General features: G+C 36.9%; 1 protein-coding gene across 11 annotated transcripts in view; it reads right to left on the reverse strand.

Annotated features, from left to right (window-relative positions):
* NFIA (nuclear factor I A) overlaps positions 1 to 19,231 on the reverse strand; it is a 331,321-nt gene that overhangs the window by 112,208 nt on the left and 199,882 nt on the right. For all 11 annotated transcript variants that reach the window (XM_088154524.1, XM_088154519.1, XM_088154526.1 and 8 more), the window contains one exon: positions 1,799 to 1,873. In XM_088154524.1, coding sequence (XP_088010650.1) covers positions 1,799 to 1,873 — 75 coding nt within the window. The remainder of the gene's footprint in view (positions 1 to 1,798; positions 1,874 to 19,231) is intronic.

The raw sequence follows: 19,231 nt of genomic DNA on the forward strand, positions 1-19,231 counted from the left end.
TGTTTATAGATAAGAGATGGGACATGGGAAAAAGAGATAATTTGTTTTATTTTTTTAGATTTTTTTTATCCCGCCTTTCTTATTTTTATAAGTAAATCAAGGCAGTGAAATTAGTGCTCCTAATATTCCTTCCTCCTCTTTTCCCCACAACAACAACCCTGTGAGGTGAGTTGGGCTGAGAGAGAGTGACTGGCCCAAAGTCACACAGCTTAAAAGAAGCTGATCAGTTACTAAAATTGTTACTTGTGATGAAGGGGGAAATCATTTATTTATATATATTTCTTTTTCTTTACTATATTCTTATTTTTTCTTTTTTTCCTATTTTTCTTTCTATTTTTTCTTTTCTGCACCTTCTATTTTTTCTTTTTATTCTTTATTTTTTTTTAAGTTTGTATTAGTTGTTATTGTTGTAACTGTAATTTTTAATAAAATTACTATTTAAAAAAATACAAAAGATGAAGAGGATAGCAGTAATTACTGGAACTGAATTTTAACTCAGGATTTCACTAAAGCTGAAAATCTTCATAACTTTAACTTATTAAGCCCTAGTACAGTTGTCAACAATCAGGGCAAAGGAACTCTCTATGTCTCCTTGGACTCTCTAGATTGTGTCACAGCAGAATACAATCAAGAAACCTTTGATCAATAGAATGGGGTAGTGACAGGTACTCCTAATTCACCGTTGTTAGTGATTATTGACAAACTGGTAATGATCATACTGCAGCATGCCATTCAGACTAATGATATTAGCATTCTGTAAAGGTCAAAAGAATGGCTGGAAAAAGACAGAATTCTATACAGGTTAGATCTCATAAACCTCAAACCTTATACATTCTTGGAATATGGAAAAATCAGAGCTTCTATTTCACAAAGAAGGGGTATGATCCAGTATTCGGGTAAAAACCTAGGCTTGAAGGTTCAGAAACTCTGTCTCTATAATTCACTGCAGAAGGTAGCTGCTGAATATACATGCTCATAGGCAATAGTGCATGTACTATTACTGTATAGTATAGTAATGTACTATGTACATCTACTGTGCATAAAGAGGTTTATTGTAGAAAGTTCAATAAATATCAGTGTTCTAATTCTGAAAGCAAATCAAATGCCACTGAAATGGTTTAGACTAGGGGTAGGCAACCTCTTTATGAAATTACCCAATTTCTAAAGAGATATATGGAGCTTATGTAGTGCCCAAGGCTTTCCATGAGCTCAGAGTGGCACCGGATATTGGAATGTTATTTTATAGCATGTGAGCTATATATATTTTTTAATTAATTTTATTTTTTCCCCATTATTTTCCCAAAATAAATTCCCATTTATTTTTTTTAAATTAAATTATCTAAAAAAAAAAAAAAAAAGGTTGAGAACAGAGCCCAACAGATGCTAAAAGTGTCTATGCTTGCATGCCACTCACAAATACCAAATTACCAGCATCTTGTTTTGAGCCACAAGAGGTCCTAAGATATTCTTGCTCTGGTCATCAAATACACATAGTATAATGATATGACAAAATTTGTCTCTATAGGCTCTTGCTAGAGGAGTAGTTATAATGGTCTGCCTAAATTTGGTGTCACTACCAGAACGACCTAATCAACTGTATCTTTCTGACACCTGACATACTAGAAACAGACGTTCATTTTCCAGTAAGATAAAAAAGAAATCCGCTTTTTGTAAAATTGGATCTTGTTCAATACAGTAGATAACTAATAAATTCATTTTTATATAACGATTATATAGGGTGGAGAAATCAAAGAAAGAAATAAGGAATTAAATATCTTAGCATAATTATTGTACTTACTTTGAGAGACTCTTACTAGCTCAGTGACACTGAAAACACCTGATGTGACAAAACTGTCTTGGAAGCCCAAATGTCCTACAAAACACAAGAAAATTACAGATGTCATTATCTTTAAGCACTTAATGACAGTATTCTCAAATAACTCAGTATTAGTTTAATGTGAAAGAAACGGAATATTTAATTTTCCACTTATCATTAATTGCTATTTAGCTAGATTGATATATGGTTAGAATTTAGAGAAATTAACACAATATATTAGCCACAAGAATTGTACTTATTAAAGCATCACCACTGGAAACCTGAAAGAAAAGAAACTCATTTTAATAAATATTTTCCTCAGCTGACCCTAATTACTTAACTACTGAAATTAAAATACCATACCTAGGAATAGGACAACTCATTGCAAACATTATTTTTCACAGAAAGATTTGATCAGGATTATCCATTCATATGTACAAAGCAGGATGTAAGGATGTATTCTTCATTTTCAGATGCTACATTAAGGAAATCTTAAAAAAGCAATTGTTGAAAAAGGTTTGAAGGTGAATATTTTCAAAAGAAAAGGAAAGAAAAAAAGAAAAGAAAAAGAAATTGCTTTCAAATTAATTTTGCAAAAATGTTACCCAGTCTTTACATAAGAAAGCTTCAGTCCTCCAAAGCTCTTTAAGAGATAAAGGTGGACGGTTGTTTGTTGTTTTTATAAAAGCATTTTACATCAAATGTTGCTTTCTTTTATGTAGCAAATATCCTGGTTTAAGTCCTATGAACAATCTCAATCTTAGGATAAGACAGATTTACCACATATTAAGTATAAGCCATGAATATTTTCTGGTGACTGAACATAATTTGAGATATATAAAATCTGTCCAACATTACCCACACCAAATTATAACTCAGTAATTCATTTATTTTATTATTTATTTACCTATTATGAAATGTATGCCATGCTTCCTCTTTTCAATGGAGAAACTCAGGTATAAACATCAAAATAACTCAGGGGAAAAATAAAACTGAAATACATTTTTTTCTGACTGCATACACACACGATGCACACCTGCCAACCTCTACTGTTAATTGCCATGAGTCCTGGGAGATTATGGTGATACATAAACAATTAAGTATTTTCTGGTAATACTTATAAACTAGGTATCTATGACATTATTTACAGGGAAACTTTGGGTGAATCACTGAAGCAATAGCAATATGCCAGATCATGTGTACACAGATCACATGTAAGACATACAACTTGATACAGCTATGAAGTTAGAATCAATCTGAATTGTAACCAGGCGTACATTTATGAATTAAACTTGCATTAACATGTTCTTGGAGGAAGAAACAACTTCTTAGTCTCCACACAAAGTTTCATGCTGGAATGTCAGTGTTATAAACAGACAAACAAACAAAAAAGGAAACAAGCTAGAGATGGGCTGAGCAGATATTGTAGATATACAAATTTGAGAGGCTAGTCCTCAAACATACCTCCAAACCAATAATGAGATCTGTGTTGAATTCATTGGGCAAATCCAGTTTAAAAATGAGGAGGAAGAGGAGGAGAAAGTAGGATTAACAAGCCTGGGCTGCAAAAATCTGGAGGATCACAGGTCAGATACAATAGCCATAGGAAGAGGAAAATATGTCACTACTTCTGTTCTTGCACTAGGAACCTGGCAAGGATTTGGATTTTTCAGGTTTCTAACATTGGAATTCCCACCTGTAATAGTTACCATCAACAAACTATTCATCTATTACTACCCTTGGTATCTTTAAATATTTTGTAGGGTTGAAATGAAATTTTACCAAATAAAAACTTCTATCTGAAATTTGGAGGGGGAGGCAGGGAAAATGGGAAAGAAGAAAGTTAATTTGGGAATACAGGCAAATTTAATCTGAAAGTTTGGGGTGGTTTACCAGATAAAGTGGTGGCAAGTTTTAAGGAGGCTTAGTGTGGTGGAGTTCTTTTTGATAAAAAGTCCCATAAAAGACTTTATGTAAGAAAGTTCACCATTAAACCAACAGACTTTCTGATTTTTGTATGCAGACAGAACATTAAAAAGTTTCCACCTGCCACAGTTATCTTTTATTTGGAGAAATACAGGTAGTCTTTGCTTAACAACCTGCAACTCCACTGCTAAGTGAAGCAGTCGCTGAGTAGGAAATCACACGACCACAACTGTGCTTTCCGGCTGGAAAGAGACAAGACTACTCAGTTTCACACTTTTGGCTTTTGTTTGCCTCTTAACCACTCCTCCACCTTTCGAATGCTTGAGTGCCTGCTGACTGTCTTGTACACATTGAAAGCAATGTGAGCACACCACAGCCTGGGCCTGGGAGCCACGGGGATGCTATGCAAACAGCTTACTCTCTTGCAATCCCTTTGTCTCCAATCTCCAAAAATATGTTTTCAGATATCATTACCACTACCCCAAAAGAACAAATATAAAACTCTTATACTGGGGTTTGAATTATACTACAACCTCTCTTATATTTTATTTACTTGATTTATATGTTGCCTTTCTACTCTGCTGAGTATTATATCTGTTTACCTGATAGTGTAGTATATTAAATGTGGGAGAGGGTATCAACTTGATCATTAACTATTATGTTAAGTGTTAACTGTTTAACAGTTAATGTAAACAGATAGTTTAGGTCAGGGTAATTTGCTTCTTTTAAAATTCTTCTGTATTTGATGACAGGATGGCTATTTAGTTTGAAAATATCTCTTCTTTCTACTGAGATAACAGTAGTTATCTCTTTTTCCTTTCCCTCTTTTTATTCTGTCAAACTATGAACTACCTTTCATTTCTCTTAGAAGCTGGCAGAAGCTAACTTTTTCCTGGTTTCAATCAACCTTCAATTGCTGTTTTTTGAAACATAGATCCGACATACTTTTAAGACAGCACTAAACACATGTCTAAAAAGCAAATCTGTCTTTTCAAAAGAACACCTACGCTTGTGTTTAGAAGGAGCCAGGATAAAATCTGATTAATGCTTTGGAAGGAGCTCATCAGGTATTGTGTGAGTAAATGCCTCCACAGAAACAAGGTGATTAATCCAATGTTTCTCAATCTCAGCAACTTTAAGATGTGTGGACTTCAACTCCCAGAATTGCTCAGCCAACATGAACCGAGGTTGCTGAGGTTGAGAAGCACTGGTGTAATCTCTCCGAAATGGCCACGGAGGATGATAATGATCAGAAGGACAGAAGTGTACCTGCAGCAGACTGAAGTGTTCAATTGAAGCTAGGCATATCTAATCTACTGATGAAGTGTACTAGATTATATCCACTGCTATATATGTGTTAGGAAAAGAGGAAAATACTACATTCAAATTGAACAGCTAAAGAGGACTTTATGCTGCTTCAGCTGTGGCTAGGAGGATATAAGGATAAAATCTCACTTCTCTTAACTTTCTGGCTGGTTTCCTTACAAGTAGTTAGCCAGTTAGCCCATACTTTTATTTTAACAGAACACTTTACTCTTTTATCACATATGGGTTAGCCTAATATTAGGAGGCTAAAAGAAGAGAAAGACAGCAGCTGGTTTTTATATCTTCTGATGGCTGTTCCAACTGAAAATGGAGATGTACATGACTTACTGGTCCTTTTGCTCAAGGAATAAAGTTGAAGTGAAAAGAATGAAATAAAACAAATCAGGAATATAGAACAGTAAATGTCAGGGAAAAGAGCCGGAGGTTATTCTTCCCACTAAGAAGCTAGTTTTTTACTGTATGAATTTTATTCTCTCTCTCTAGTCCTGTCTTAGGCACAAAGTCAGCTGGGTGACCTTAGGCCAGTCACTCTCTCTCAACCCTAGGAAGCAGGCAATGGCAAACCACTTCTGAAATCTTGCCAAGAAAACTAGTCCAGGCAGTCGCCAGGAGTCAAAAATTGAGTCAGTTTGAATGTTTGACTCTTTAGCTGTTCAGTTTGAATGTTTGACTCTTTAGCTGTTCAGTTTGAATGTTTGATTCAAAGGCACAAAAAAACAAGCAAAAACAACAACCCCCCCCCCCACAACTCCAATCTAGAGTGGCAAAGTGCAGATGAATGCTTGTCACTTCATAGAGAACCAATCTACAGTGCTGAAATAGACAGTCATCCTAAATTGTAACACTACAGAGAATTAGGTCAACTATTCCTTTTCCTTTCCAACTTATCTCTATACTACCCCAAAAAGTCTTAAAGAGAAGAATCTGCAAAATATATCGAAGCTGTCCTCATGAGTTACAACCCTCAAAGGCTAGTGTGCATGGTCCTGCTATCTTCCCATTCAGATGACTGAAAAGCAGCTGAAGAGGACCATGTTTAATGATGGCAGTTTAAGTCCACTATCATCTGACTGGTTGGAAGCATTGACAGCTACAGAAGTTAGTGCTGAAATGTGTATCAAGACACAAAGCACACAACTAACACATTTATGTTAGCTCAAGTATGTAAAGCTGGAGTTTGCATCATGACATCATTTCACATGGGTTATTTTGACGGAGTCTTGACTTTCTGCAGAAGCCTGTGGTTGGTTGGTTGGTTGTTTATTTATTTATTTAATTTATATGCTGCTCATCTCCCCCAGAGGGTGACTCTGGACAGCTTACAATTAAAACCAAGACAATAAAACAATAAAATAAATATAAATATCTCCCAATTAAAACACAAACAACAAATCTATAAAAACAATATACAAATCAAGAAGTTGGGGGAAACAGTATCAATCATCCCACGAGCCAGCTCCAGCAATGCGAGGCCCCATCAGGCCCCCAGGCTATCCAGCATAGCCATGTTTTTACACCTTTTTGGAAGGCCAGGAGAGTGGGGGCAGCCTGCACCTCAGCTGGCAAACTGTACCACAGGGCGGGGGCCACCGCAGAAAAGGCCCTCTTCCTAGTCCCTGCCAGCTGAAATTCCTTGAGGGTCCGCAACATGCCCCTTCTGCCAGACTGAGTGAGGTGGGCAGATATAACCGGGGTGAGATGGCTCCTCAGATAACCTGGTCCTGTGCCATGAAGGGCTTTAAAGGTGATAACCAACACCTTGAATTGGACCCAGAAGCAAACTGGGAACCAGCTCGCATAACAGAGGTGTTATATGTGCCACCCTAGGGGCATTCAAGGTTGTTCGCGCTGCTGCATTTTGTGCCAGCTGTAGCTTCCGAATACTCAAGGGTAGCCCCCACGTAGAGCGTATTGCAATAATCCAAACAGGAGGTGACCAGGGCATGAGTGACCCCATGGAGGGCCTCCTGATCCAGGAAGGTGAGTAACTGACACACAACATGAAGCTGTGCGAAGGCCCTCCTAGTCATGACTGCCACCTGCTCTTCGAATAGGAGTCATGAGTCTAGGAGGACCCCCAGATCACGCACTGGGGTAGTGCAACCCCATCCAGAACCAGAGATGTGGAAGATCAGAAGGTCAAGCTTTCAATCTAATATTTTATTACTAGATTTCTATCCCATCCTTATTTGTACAACTCAAGGCTGCATACATAATGCTCCCTCCTCCTATTTTCCCTGTGTCAATCACCCTGTGAAGTGGGTTGGGCTGAGAGAGTGATGACCCTTACTCACCCAACCGCCTTTCATGCTTATGGGAGAATAAGAACTCACTCTCTCTTGGTTTCTACTCTAGCACCTTAATATCAAAATAATAAATATGACTCGAATTGACACTTTAAAAGATGAGTATACGACAAGTAGATTAAGTAATTTACTATCGTTATAATATTAAAAACAAACCAATAATTTGGGGTGAAATAAAAATTAACAATTTATTCATAGCACAAATAACCCTTTAAGGATCTACAACACAAAAAACAACAGATGCCTTGTTAGCCTTTTTAGCTTTTGCACATTTCTAATCCAAAGAAAAATGTTCAGAGCAGAATCATTATTATTAAGAAGCATTTCCATTAGTCAGAGTAGATTATGACACACTCTTCAAATTCCTTTCAAAATAATTGAAATGGAATCTACAGAAGATTAATCATTTTGGAATATTTATGGCCTCTGAAAAAGACAGAGAAATTCTACCCTAACAACATAGTAAAAAGGTGTATTTTTAAACATCACTGCTGCCATAATTTTGTTGGCTGGTTGCAATAACAACAAAACAACCATAGCTATAATATATGAAATAATGATGGTGACTTTTTAGATTCAGCTTTAGAATCTTCACACCACCTCACTGATTCAAGGCAACATTAGACATACAAAGGATACTTGTTGCTTAGAGCGGTTCAGATAGAATAGGAAAACAGTGATTTACTGTCAAAATAATAACTATGGGCACACCTATGGTTTTTATGCTACCCCTCTCCCCTTCTGCAAGCAAAACCACAGAGCGATAGAAGCTTTTGCTTCCAATTTAATCAAAAGAGTTTTGTCCAAATTTGGACAAATTGTGGTTGGCATTTCCTACAGCTTACTAAAGCAAGGAAATTCCAAGTGGGGATTTGTGAGGTTGCCTAGTTCCAATAAAATGCCAATTGGTTAATTGAAAAAAGAAATGAAAAGGTTCTAATTAGCTCTTCACAACCATACCCAAAATAGTGCATAGGGGGAAAGTTAAGTCTGATGCATTCCAAGTTCTTTGATATAGCAGTTGCAATTTTGAATTATATTACAAAATCATATCCATGTATTTTAACAGAAGAGAATTCAAACTACTGTTAATCATTGACAATATTGTGCTTCTAAATAATTTTATGAAAATTTTTATGTAGACTTCTGCTCATCTAAGTTGATTCTGTAGAGTTCATACCTCTATTTAAAATTCTCAGAAAAGGTAAGTTTGCTGATTTCTCATTTTGTTCATATGAAAATAATTAAAGCTATTTTATATCTTTATATTATCTGCAAATTCAATCTTATTAAGTGCAGAAATCCTAACGTTGTTTTGGCACCCATCATCTCTCTTACTGAATATTTATTTCTCCAGCAGCCTATGCCTGATGCCAATTTTACTGAACCCTCGTTTCCTATTCACTCAGGGGGTTCAGCTGGTCCCCATAGCCAATGCACCAAGTTCAATACTTTTGTAAGTGTTGCAGTCAAAATTCTCAACAAATGATACCCATTTGGCCAGTAGGGCATAGTTCACCATCAGCAGTATACTTTAATATATATATATATATATATATACATACATACATATATACACACACACACACACACACACACACACACTCACGCATATAAATAATTTGAACATTTCGGAGCCTCCTGTTGGCAGCAGCCTGGTAACTGAAAAATAACATAATTTGAGATATACATACAGGTAGTCCTTGTTTAGTTACTGCCTTGGACAGCGACTGTTTGCAGTTATAATAGTGATGAAAAAGTAACTTTACAACAAATGCACACATTTATTACCTTCACAGCATCTCTCCTAGTCACGAGTTCACCATTACAGCACATTAGTGTGCACTGTTCTGTACCTGACCCTTTTTCTCTCCCTCCTCCCTCCCCCACAGAGCGGAGAGATTGCCTAAACAAGCTATCTCTTCCTGAGTCACTTTTCTCTGCAGTGTAGCCTGTCCTTAAAAAGAGTTAACCACAAGTTAACAAGCTCAGCTCTGTGAACTTAATGAGTTGATTAGAATACTCCTGCCCTGGCTGCTGCTTCCTGGAATTGACAAGACCCTAATCAGTTTTACATTAAAGAGTTTTGTTTGCCTCCTAAGCAGCTCATGACAAGTACGCTAGGCAAATAGCCAGTGCTACCACATTCCTTTCAATGTGTATTCCCCATTGTGTGCCTGCTTACTCTCTTCTAATCCCTTCCTCTTCAATAATTTTAAATATAAATATCACTTCTCTTTTTGTTAATTATCACAGCGCTGGGGTGAGCATTCCAAAGGGTGTGAGAGTGGGGAAAAAGGCCTATAAGATTTGCCCTTTTACCCGGCTTCCTCCTGAGTTAAGTTCCAGAAACATTCCCCGTTTTGACTCACCCAGCTGTTTGAGGTCATATCCTTCTGACATTGCAAAGCAAAGGAAAGCTAAAGTAAAATCCGAAGCATCGTCGTGTGATGTTCAGTTAGCAACCATTTTGCTTAATGACCAAGTCACTGGTCCCAACTGTGGTCACTAAATGAGGACAACCTGTACTGCATATAAAGCCCCAAACAGCATTTTCATTTTGTTTTACTTGTGACATTTGGGCTTGGGAGAGGGGATATAAATCAGCTTCCATATCTTTCTCAACAAACAAGAAAATTTAAATGATAAGTGACATTAAAGAATGGTAACCACATTAGAAGACAAGTAATGGGTTCACACATTGCATTAAGTGATGGTAGTTTATTGAAGAAGCCATACTTGACTGGAATCACGTGACACACTAATCCAAAAAAGAAAACAAGCAAACCACATTATGATTTCAAACACTGTATGAACTCTATGCGTGTGCATAAAATCTACAGTATCATAATGTTAATTCTTTTCAGTATCAGAGGAGATGACCAGATTAATCCAGGTTGAAGGACAAGTCCTCTTTTTATCTAATCTGTTCAGGAACACTTGCTGGTAACTTTTAGGAAGCCATTGAGATAAAGGAAGCCAGGGGAAAGTATTTTTGAGTAATTTATCCCAGATACTGTAAATCCTCCATCTGTGAATTGGAGAGTTATTTAATTGGGTTAAGAGAGACAATGGATCAAATCAGTCAGCCAAATATTGCAATGCATCATTTCTTTCTGTTGTTACCAAAGTAAAAATAAGCAAGCCATAACTATATAGCTAGAATAATTTCCAAGGGATTTACTTAGTTCCAAAAAGTTAATTATTGAAAAAAAGAGTTTCTTGTAAAAGAAAATTCTATAGAAAGAAAAAGGGCACAATTCAGAAATGCAAAGAATGAAACAATTAGTTTACATATTTATACTCTATTCTCCCATCTCCTAAACTGCACTTGACCTGATTCACACATAACATTAAGTAATACTGGTTTGTATGTTTTAGTATTATGGAAGAATTAAGATATTCAGTACCATTAAAAGCTTTGTGACTGATTCTGTGCTCAACTTCCCATTGCCGGTATTTACAAGGATCTTAACCAAACGTTAAACGTAAAAATTGGCTTTTACTGCTGCTTGTTTTGTATTTCATTGCTGTTTTATATTTACTGTTAACTGAAATAGTTAAAAATCTCATTGCTTTTTACAATTCTATACCTTAATGTTTCAAACATTTTACCATTATTTTACAATTAATTAATAGCCTGCCAATTTTATGGGCAAATTTTTAAGGATAAACTCTCCCACCACTCCAGAGTCATCAATCTGTACATGACACAACAGGAAACACTTTCAGGGCCAGATGATTTTATTTATTATTTATTTATATTTCCAAGTCATCTCACTAGGAAGTGACTCCGGACACTAGGAAGTGACTCACTCACTAGGAAGTGACTCCGGTAAAAACAAACAAACAAAAAAAAATTAAAATACAATAAAAATACAATAAAAACCGTATTCCTACATAAATACTAATATCTTACAAGGTGCTGCTGGTAAAAAGGATATTAACATACAGGAGCATCTTCAAGGTGCTAGCCACCCCCAGGGTTGGTTGTCCCTTTTCTTATCCCATGCAAGTTCACAGAGCCAGGTCTTGACTGCTTTCTGGAAGGTCGAGATAGTAGGGATCTGCCTCACCTCTGGGGGGAAGGTATTCCATATGGCGGGGGCCATGGCAAAGAAGGCTCTCTTTCTGGGCCCCGCCAGCCAACATTCTTCCACAGCATACCATCTCTGCTTGACCGGGTGGGACAGGGCGATATAATGGGGGTGAGACGGTCCCTCAGGTAACCTGGTCCCATGCCATGTAGGGCTTTAAAGGTGATAACCCAGCACCTTGAACTGGACCTGGACCAATGCAGCTCCTGCAACAAAGGTGTAACATGTGCCATCTTTGGGGCACTCGCACGGCTGCATTTTGAACCAGCTGTGGCTTCCAGATACTCTTCAAGAGTAGCCCCGTGTGGAGCATATTGCAATAGTCTATGATCAACCTAACAATTCCTCCTAAATTTGAGTTATTAAGAATGAATTCAAAAGACTGCAGTGTGAATGAAATACAATTAGGGGAAGGATTAAACAGGTGATAATATGCTCCTTGCTTGAAATAAAGAGTATCTTACAAAGCCATGTTTTTTCTTTATGCATGGCAAAATAGATTTAAAGCACATTAACTGAATCTACTATAAAGCCCTCTTCTCTTGGAAAAGTATTTGATCTAAAATTCTGCTGAACTTAGTTACTTCCTTACTTATTACTAAATCCTATATGCCACCTCAATTGTCTTAATACTCATTAGTTTAAGATACCATAATATCGTAAATACTAAATATACTATTTAGTAAATACTAAAATAAGTAACACAATGCCAATTCAATGCCACAACACAATAAAAACATTGGCAACATGTAATTCTCATCCAGACCATTACATTAATATCCATAGCATTCTCTTATTAACTGTGAAAATATTGTCCAAATCAGCACAACCAATACTTCAGTCCCTGGAATTGTCATCGTCATCATCACCATCATGGAAGAGGTCAGAAGCCAAGTTGTTCCAAAGGAGGGGGCCATAACAGACTGCTTGATTCTGAGTCCTGCCCCCCCCCCCCAGGTTTTACTCCCCAGGAAGTAGGGTCTTGCAGCATGTCCTCTCTGCTACATCATATCGTGTAGGCAAATTCTATTTTGAGTAGACTGTGTTGGAGGAAACTGGGTCCCAATCCATGTAACATTTTATAGGTGATAACCAAAACCTTGAATTGCACCAGGAAGCACACTGGCAGCCAATGCAGCTCTTATAAGTTGTGTTAGACGACAGTAAAGGCTCACACCTGTGGCTGGTGGCCCGCTGCATTTTGCATCAGTTTTAGCTTTTGAGTGGTCTTTAAGGGTAGCCCCATGTAGAAAGTAGTCCAACTGTAAGGTGAGGTGGGCATAAGTGACTCTTGTTACTGCTTCCATTCCAAAAGGGCTGCAGTTGGCACACCCGTCCGGCCACGGTTTCCATCTGCTCTTCCACCAGGAACTATAAGTGCAGAAGGACCCCATGACTGTGGGCCTGCTATTTCAGAGAGAGTGCAACCTACCCAGAGGCAAAGACGGAATTATCTCAGAATTGCTGTTTTGCTGGGATCAAGCCTCAACCTGTTTCTTCCTATTCTGATCCCGACAGCTTCCAGGCACCAAGTGAAAACTTCCAAACATATCCTGCTTGGCCAGAGTTGGACCTCTCTCTAATTTCTAGCTAATTTTTAAAAAATTTACACTAAAAATATAAAATGTGATGGACCCTTTATAAATCTTATCTTTGTTAGTAAAACCAATTAAGACATTAAATTAAAAAAAAATACTAATATCTTGTACAAATCTATTCAGAAATCAGATCCGTTATTTCCAATTGACATTATTCCATGTGTATACATGAAATGTATCTCTATGCCAATGCATACAGGGTGGCATTCTCCGGTATGGCCCATGTCCTCTGTAACAATATTCCCCAGAGATACAGATGGCTCCCACTCTCCAAGCATTCCAGAAGTCTCTTAAGATCTGTCTCTGTTCCCAGGGGTTAGGGTGTTTGTGGGGTCCCGGTCAAATTCTTCTTTAATGTTACTGATGTGGTTTTGACCAGGCAGTCATGTTTCTTAAATTATGTATTTTAAATATTGTAAAGCTGCCCAGAGTCTTTTTATTTATATAGTATATGATCTATAGAGCTGCCCATCTCACACAAATGACTTTTCTCAATTGACATGATTCCACCTTCCCAGCCATCTGTGGGGCAGATTTCAGCGAGGGCAACATTGCCACCCTTGTCCAACCTAGTTCTGGTAATGTACGTCAGGTCTGCTTGTTTGTCCATCACCAAATCCTGAATGTACAAGAGACCATGTACAAGAATGTACTAGAGACCATTCATTCCAGCAATTTGATTATCAAACACACACACACGTTAGCTTGCATCTAACATCTAATGTTTTGTTATGGCATGGCATGCACTTTTAAGGTTATTTAGTCACCTTGTACTGCTAAGTAGTTGCTTGTATTGTTTCAAGATGATTGAAACAAGCTGGTCTTTCCAGTGCATGGATGTAATTGAATCCATCCACCTTGCTGATAGTCAACTTCCTGTTCTCTTTCCTTCCACTTTTCCCAGCATTATAGATTTCTCAAGAGAGATAGGTCTTCACATAATGTGTCCAAAATATCATAATTTGAACTTGGTCATTTGTGCCTTGAATGAGAGCTCTGGATTGATTTGTTTGATGATCCATTTGTTTGTTTTCTTGGCTATCTATAGTATTCTCAGGAGTCTTCTCTAACACCAAAGTTCAAAAGTGTTAATATTCTTTCTATCCTGCTTCTTCAAAGTCCAACTTTTGCTTCCATAAAAGTCACAGGGCAAAACACTGCCTGCATGATTCTGATCTTTGCAAGAGTAGACGTATCACAGTATCTGAAATGCCACTGTTCCCAGATAGTTCACTATAATTATGAACAAAGCTTCCCATTCCATCCTATCAGCCTTTCCTGTCTTCTCCCATTATACCAGAATTTAGGGTCATCCTACAATCTGGAAAGAGCATAGTTCTTCACTTATATTTGTGGAAATTGTTATCACATATGCCTAGGAGAAGCCATGATGACATCAAATTATATTGCATGTATCACATAAATACAATGTTACATACTTGAATCATTTGTGTGACAATATTATGACACATGCAATGCACTTGTCTTCACTTGATGGCCATGATAATCACATCTTTTAAAGGATATTTGACAAATGCGTAGAAAATTGCTACAATTGATATGCTTAGTATCAGATGCTGGTTACTAATTGCTGGTGAGCTTGCTCTCTTATATTTTCTCTAGACAGCTTTTGGTCATTATTAAAAGCAAGATGCTGGAGTAAATGAGTATTTTTAAATATGTACACATATTTGAAGATTAACAAGAGTCTACGATCTTCAAGAAATATCTATCCTGTAGTGGACTGATTCAGGCTGATAATCATAAATTATCAGCTGAATCAATTCATTACAGATGAAAGCTTGAAGGTTATGGACTGCAATCTGCCATGCTGGTCCAGTGCAAGGTTGGTAGATGTTCTTCAACTTCTCCGGCTAGGCTTCCCATGCCTAACAGAGGACTAGAACCTGGGTCTTCCTGCTCCTAGCCTAGCACCTTAACAACTTCAACACATTCATTCATATGTGTGTGTGTGTAGGTAACAATATTTGTAAAAATACAATTATTTGGTAACATTTGCAAAACACAAATGAAGAGCAGGAAGGTATTGCTGAACACAGCTGTCATTACCAAGTAGAAGATATTGATGAAATAGTGAGATCAGCAATTTGAATGGTATTATTTAGATGTATTTATCTATGTGGTTGCTTAGAGTTGACACCAACTTGATGACACATAATTTTTAGATATCCCAGGGAAATGCAATGTTTGAAAAAAAAAGATCAGAAATCTTATCAAATTTGTTTCCTTAAAAAGTCACATGAATAATTCTCCTTTTAAAAATTAGTATTCTGTTTTTGCTGTTTTAGACAAAGATGAATACATTATAAAGCCTCCTTAGTGCCCTGCCTGAAAATGGCAGAAACAATTTGTTTAAAAATGTTTAAGCCTTTTCTACATATTTAGAATTACATAGCTGAGATGGGAGAGGGGAAAGAGACAGTATATTACAGAGCATATATTCACCAAAAACTGCCAGGGGTCAACTGTATGACATGACAATCAAGAGACAAGCAGCTAGATATTATGGCACTGTATTGACTACCTCTGCCCAAATGCCGAAGCAGAGATGTGCTACTATATTAATTACTCTATATTAAATTCAAATTCCAGACTAGGTAAATATATTGGTATATATTATACTGGCATTTTTTCAACTATTATCTGGACAAATCCTGAGGTAAAAATCCTGATTTATTTATTTGCATTATTCTCTCATTGCTAGTCATTAAGGTACTCACCAAAGGATTGTTGTTACTGTTAAGGATAACCCATTTATGTATCACTATCTTCCAATGTATGGATTTGCAAAAGGCAGATCCAAAATATCTCATTTTCTCTTAGAACATTCCATTTTTCCTCTGGGAAGAATCTACCCAAATCCAAAATTAAACTGGCTTGTCCAGAGGAAAAACAATGTTCTGGAGATAAATCTCTTCATTTTGCACATTATAACTATAGTACAGGAATATGCTCAACATTAATCAATGCTAGATAGTAAATCATCAACAAAGTCTTCATGCTCCATTCTTAGAGCTTTCTTTGTTACTGAGTTCTTATGTGTTTTAGATCTGGACTAAATGACCCTGACATCTGTCTAAATGGATTTGAGTGAGAACGAAAGGATTGTGTAGTTGCATTCCTGAACATTTTAATTCTTCATTTTTAGTAGTTGTTGACATTTACTATGTCATTAATGTTTAACCTTCAAAAACCGTTGGTATTACAACTGTAAGGTATTGAAGCCATCTATTAACATTCACATAATGGGGTATGCACAAACTCTCAACAGGTATATGAAATATAATGAAAGTGTGTAGGGATTCCTAGGGTTTTTCAGGTTGGTCTTGCTTACCACCAAAACCACTTGTCACCTCCTCGCTCCTCTGTGCCCCAATGCACCATGATTAGTAAGTGCTTCCTCAAGTGAAGCAAAACGTTCTTTAAACATGGCAAATTCTACTGTTAAACCCAAATCAGAAATGAAACAGAAATGAATCCAGTAAATCATCATTGAGGAACAACTTGACCTGGCCAACATAATCAGCCTAAGGATTTTGGCCCAAACAATTAGCCTCCAGGTGATATTAGGAAAATGTTAGGGTTGAGGGAAAGCTTATCCTTAAGGGTGTCACAATGATCTATTTTGAGATGGATGGGCTATTCTATTGGTTTCAAACTTCATGCATTTTCATGTTACTAGTTCTGTATTTTGATAGAGGAATGTAAAAACCACCTTTGGATTTTTCAGTCTCTCATGAAACACATACAAGTTGAAAGGAACAATGGAAGTGGCAGGGACAGCTTTTCTTTCAGAAATATTTGGAAAATCGACTGTAGATTTCACATCTCTAAGCACCCTACCTGTGTCCTTAGGCAGCTCTCCACATCTTCACTGTAGTCAATGTGAATTCAAGATGCAGCATATGCAAACAATTTTATTTATGTAGTGCCTAGCAAACAACAGTGTGTTATCCAAAGCACAAGGCCCTTTCTGCTTACAAAAATTCCTTGGATGGCATTGTGTATACAATGTAATGATGAAAACCTGACCCTTCTTTAGTGTCATTGTGTAGGCTTTCATATAACCTCTAGCTAGTGTTTTACTGGATTTGTTCTGAATTTCTCTGCATGTGCATTCTAATTGCTGTCCCAATTGCATCATTACTCCAAGCTCTCTGGTTTCCTAGTTTTCCAATCTATTTCATGTCAGTGGGAGAAGAGGCCGAACAGTGGATAGGAGCACTTCTTACATAATATATTCTGAATATTAGATGTTCCTTGTGCAGGGGCCAGGTTACTTTGCTCTGTATCATCTTAGCTTTAGTACATGAACTGCTAAAGTGAGCAATACAGGATTGTATTCAGTTAATAGTTAAACATATAAATCTCAACATCTTTAAGATTAATTTGGATTTATTTTTGTATTTGAGTTTTTAGTACCTCTTTTTTTCAATCCACTTATCTACTTTCCTATTTTACTTTTCCCTTTGAATTCTGTCCTTTTGTCATAGAACTGTGTGCTAATTTGGTCACTGACCATAAAAAGGTATGGATATACAATATTAGAAAGATTCGTTTTCAATATTGTGAATGTGTAAAATATCTGCAACAAATTTCATCAATCAATCAAATCTTTACTATGGTCACTGACCAATCTAAAATAATAAGACAACGTAGCAAACAACACATTGCACAGAAAAGTTCAAGGTCTGAATAATGAGCCACTAAGCCAATTCCCAAGGATTCATTTGGTGGACTTGGTAAGACATAGCACAAAATTTGACTGTACACTAAGAGAAGCAGTTTTATCTATATTTGCTACAGGAAAAAATGCCAGATCTGGAGTGTTATGAGTAGCATGAATATCTCAATAAAATGAGTAAAACAACAGAAAGTGAGTCAGGATCTGAGTCTTCCCCTGAGCCAAAGAGCAGATCTGGTCTCTCATGGGGATATTATAAAATTTACCCTCAAAGGTGGTAAAATATTAAGGAGAGCCAGCATAAACACCTTATACTGCCTCAAGCAATTAGATGAGTAAGATATCTGACTGTTCGGAAAAAGTTTAAAAAAGCCTTCAGGGTAAAGGAAATCTGGTAACTCACAAATGCTGTTGACACAATCTGAAGTTCTTTGTCTAATAATGTGTTTTGGTTTGTTGAACCGCAGAGATAATAAGGCATTAAAAGAAAATCAAAGTAATGCCAATTAGGCTGAAAATTCTCAAAGTGAAGAGGTGCTATACAGTATATTAAAACAGCCACCACTATGACAACATAGATATGCAAATATATCTGCACATTAAAAAACAGCAGTAAGAGAGAAAACATGTGTAAGGAACAATACCTTTTTCAGAAGATCTGGATGCAATACTGTATAACAAACTAGTAATTCCAATGGATATTCTACACAATAAATCCTCTTCTGCAATAAATTTCTTCATGCAAGGTAGCTAAAATCTAATCATCATGGAATATTATCAGAATAGAAATAGAATAACTGTAGCTATATTTATGTCTAGGAATTAAAGGTCATTACTAGATAGAGTTTCAGATCTTGCAAGAAGTAAATTGAGCAGCCCACCATGCCGTCAATGGCCTCACTAGGCCCTTTCCACTGTGCCACATCCTGGCTTCCTCTTGCTGTAATGACACGATTTTGAGCAAAGGGAAGTTCTCTATTTAACTCTCTCTCACACACACAAACACCCTTTCTCTTTAATTAATCTACTCCTTAAAGTAGCCTCACTCTTTTTCAGACTCACATGGAAGCTTGAAAGAAACAATGGCTGCTTTAATGAACACCAGAGACATACTGTGCTTGTACACACTACTTTTGACTGCACATTTTTGAAATCTGCACATTCTAATAACTATTTTATGTGTGGGTGAACTCTTTCAAGTATTTTTTTAAAAAGGCATGGCTAAAAGATGTGAGCTCTGACCATTTGATTCTACCTTTACCCTATTGTGTTGGGGATGGTCTTTCTGAAGGGTAACTACATCTAAGGTAGTTGCAGTGTGCCAAAATTGGCTTTATGCTTCTGTAAAGATGTTTATTCCTCAACACAGGAAGCAGGGGCATTGGGGGAGAGGAGTAAAAAATGACCAGATGGTAGCCATGGCTGTGTGTTCACCATCTTACTTTTTTTACCCCTTC

This window comes from Python bivittatus, unplaced genomic scaffold, assembly GCF_059951505.1.
Source record: "Python bivittatus isolate LINGU-HERP-01145 unplaced genomic scaffold, Pbiv_v1 ctg000700_np1212, whole genome shotgun sequence".
Classification (NCBI taxonomy): domain Eukaryota; kingdom Metazoa; phylum Chordata; class Lepidosauria; order Squamata; family Pythonidae; genus Python; species Python bivittatus.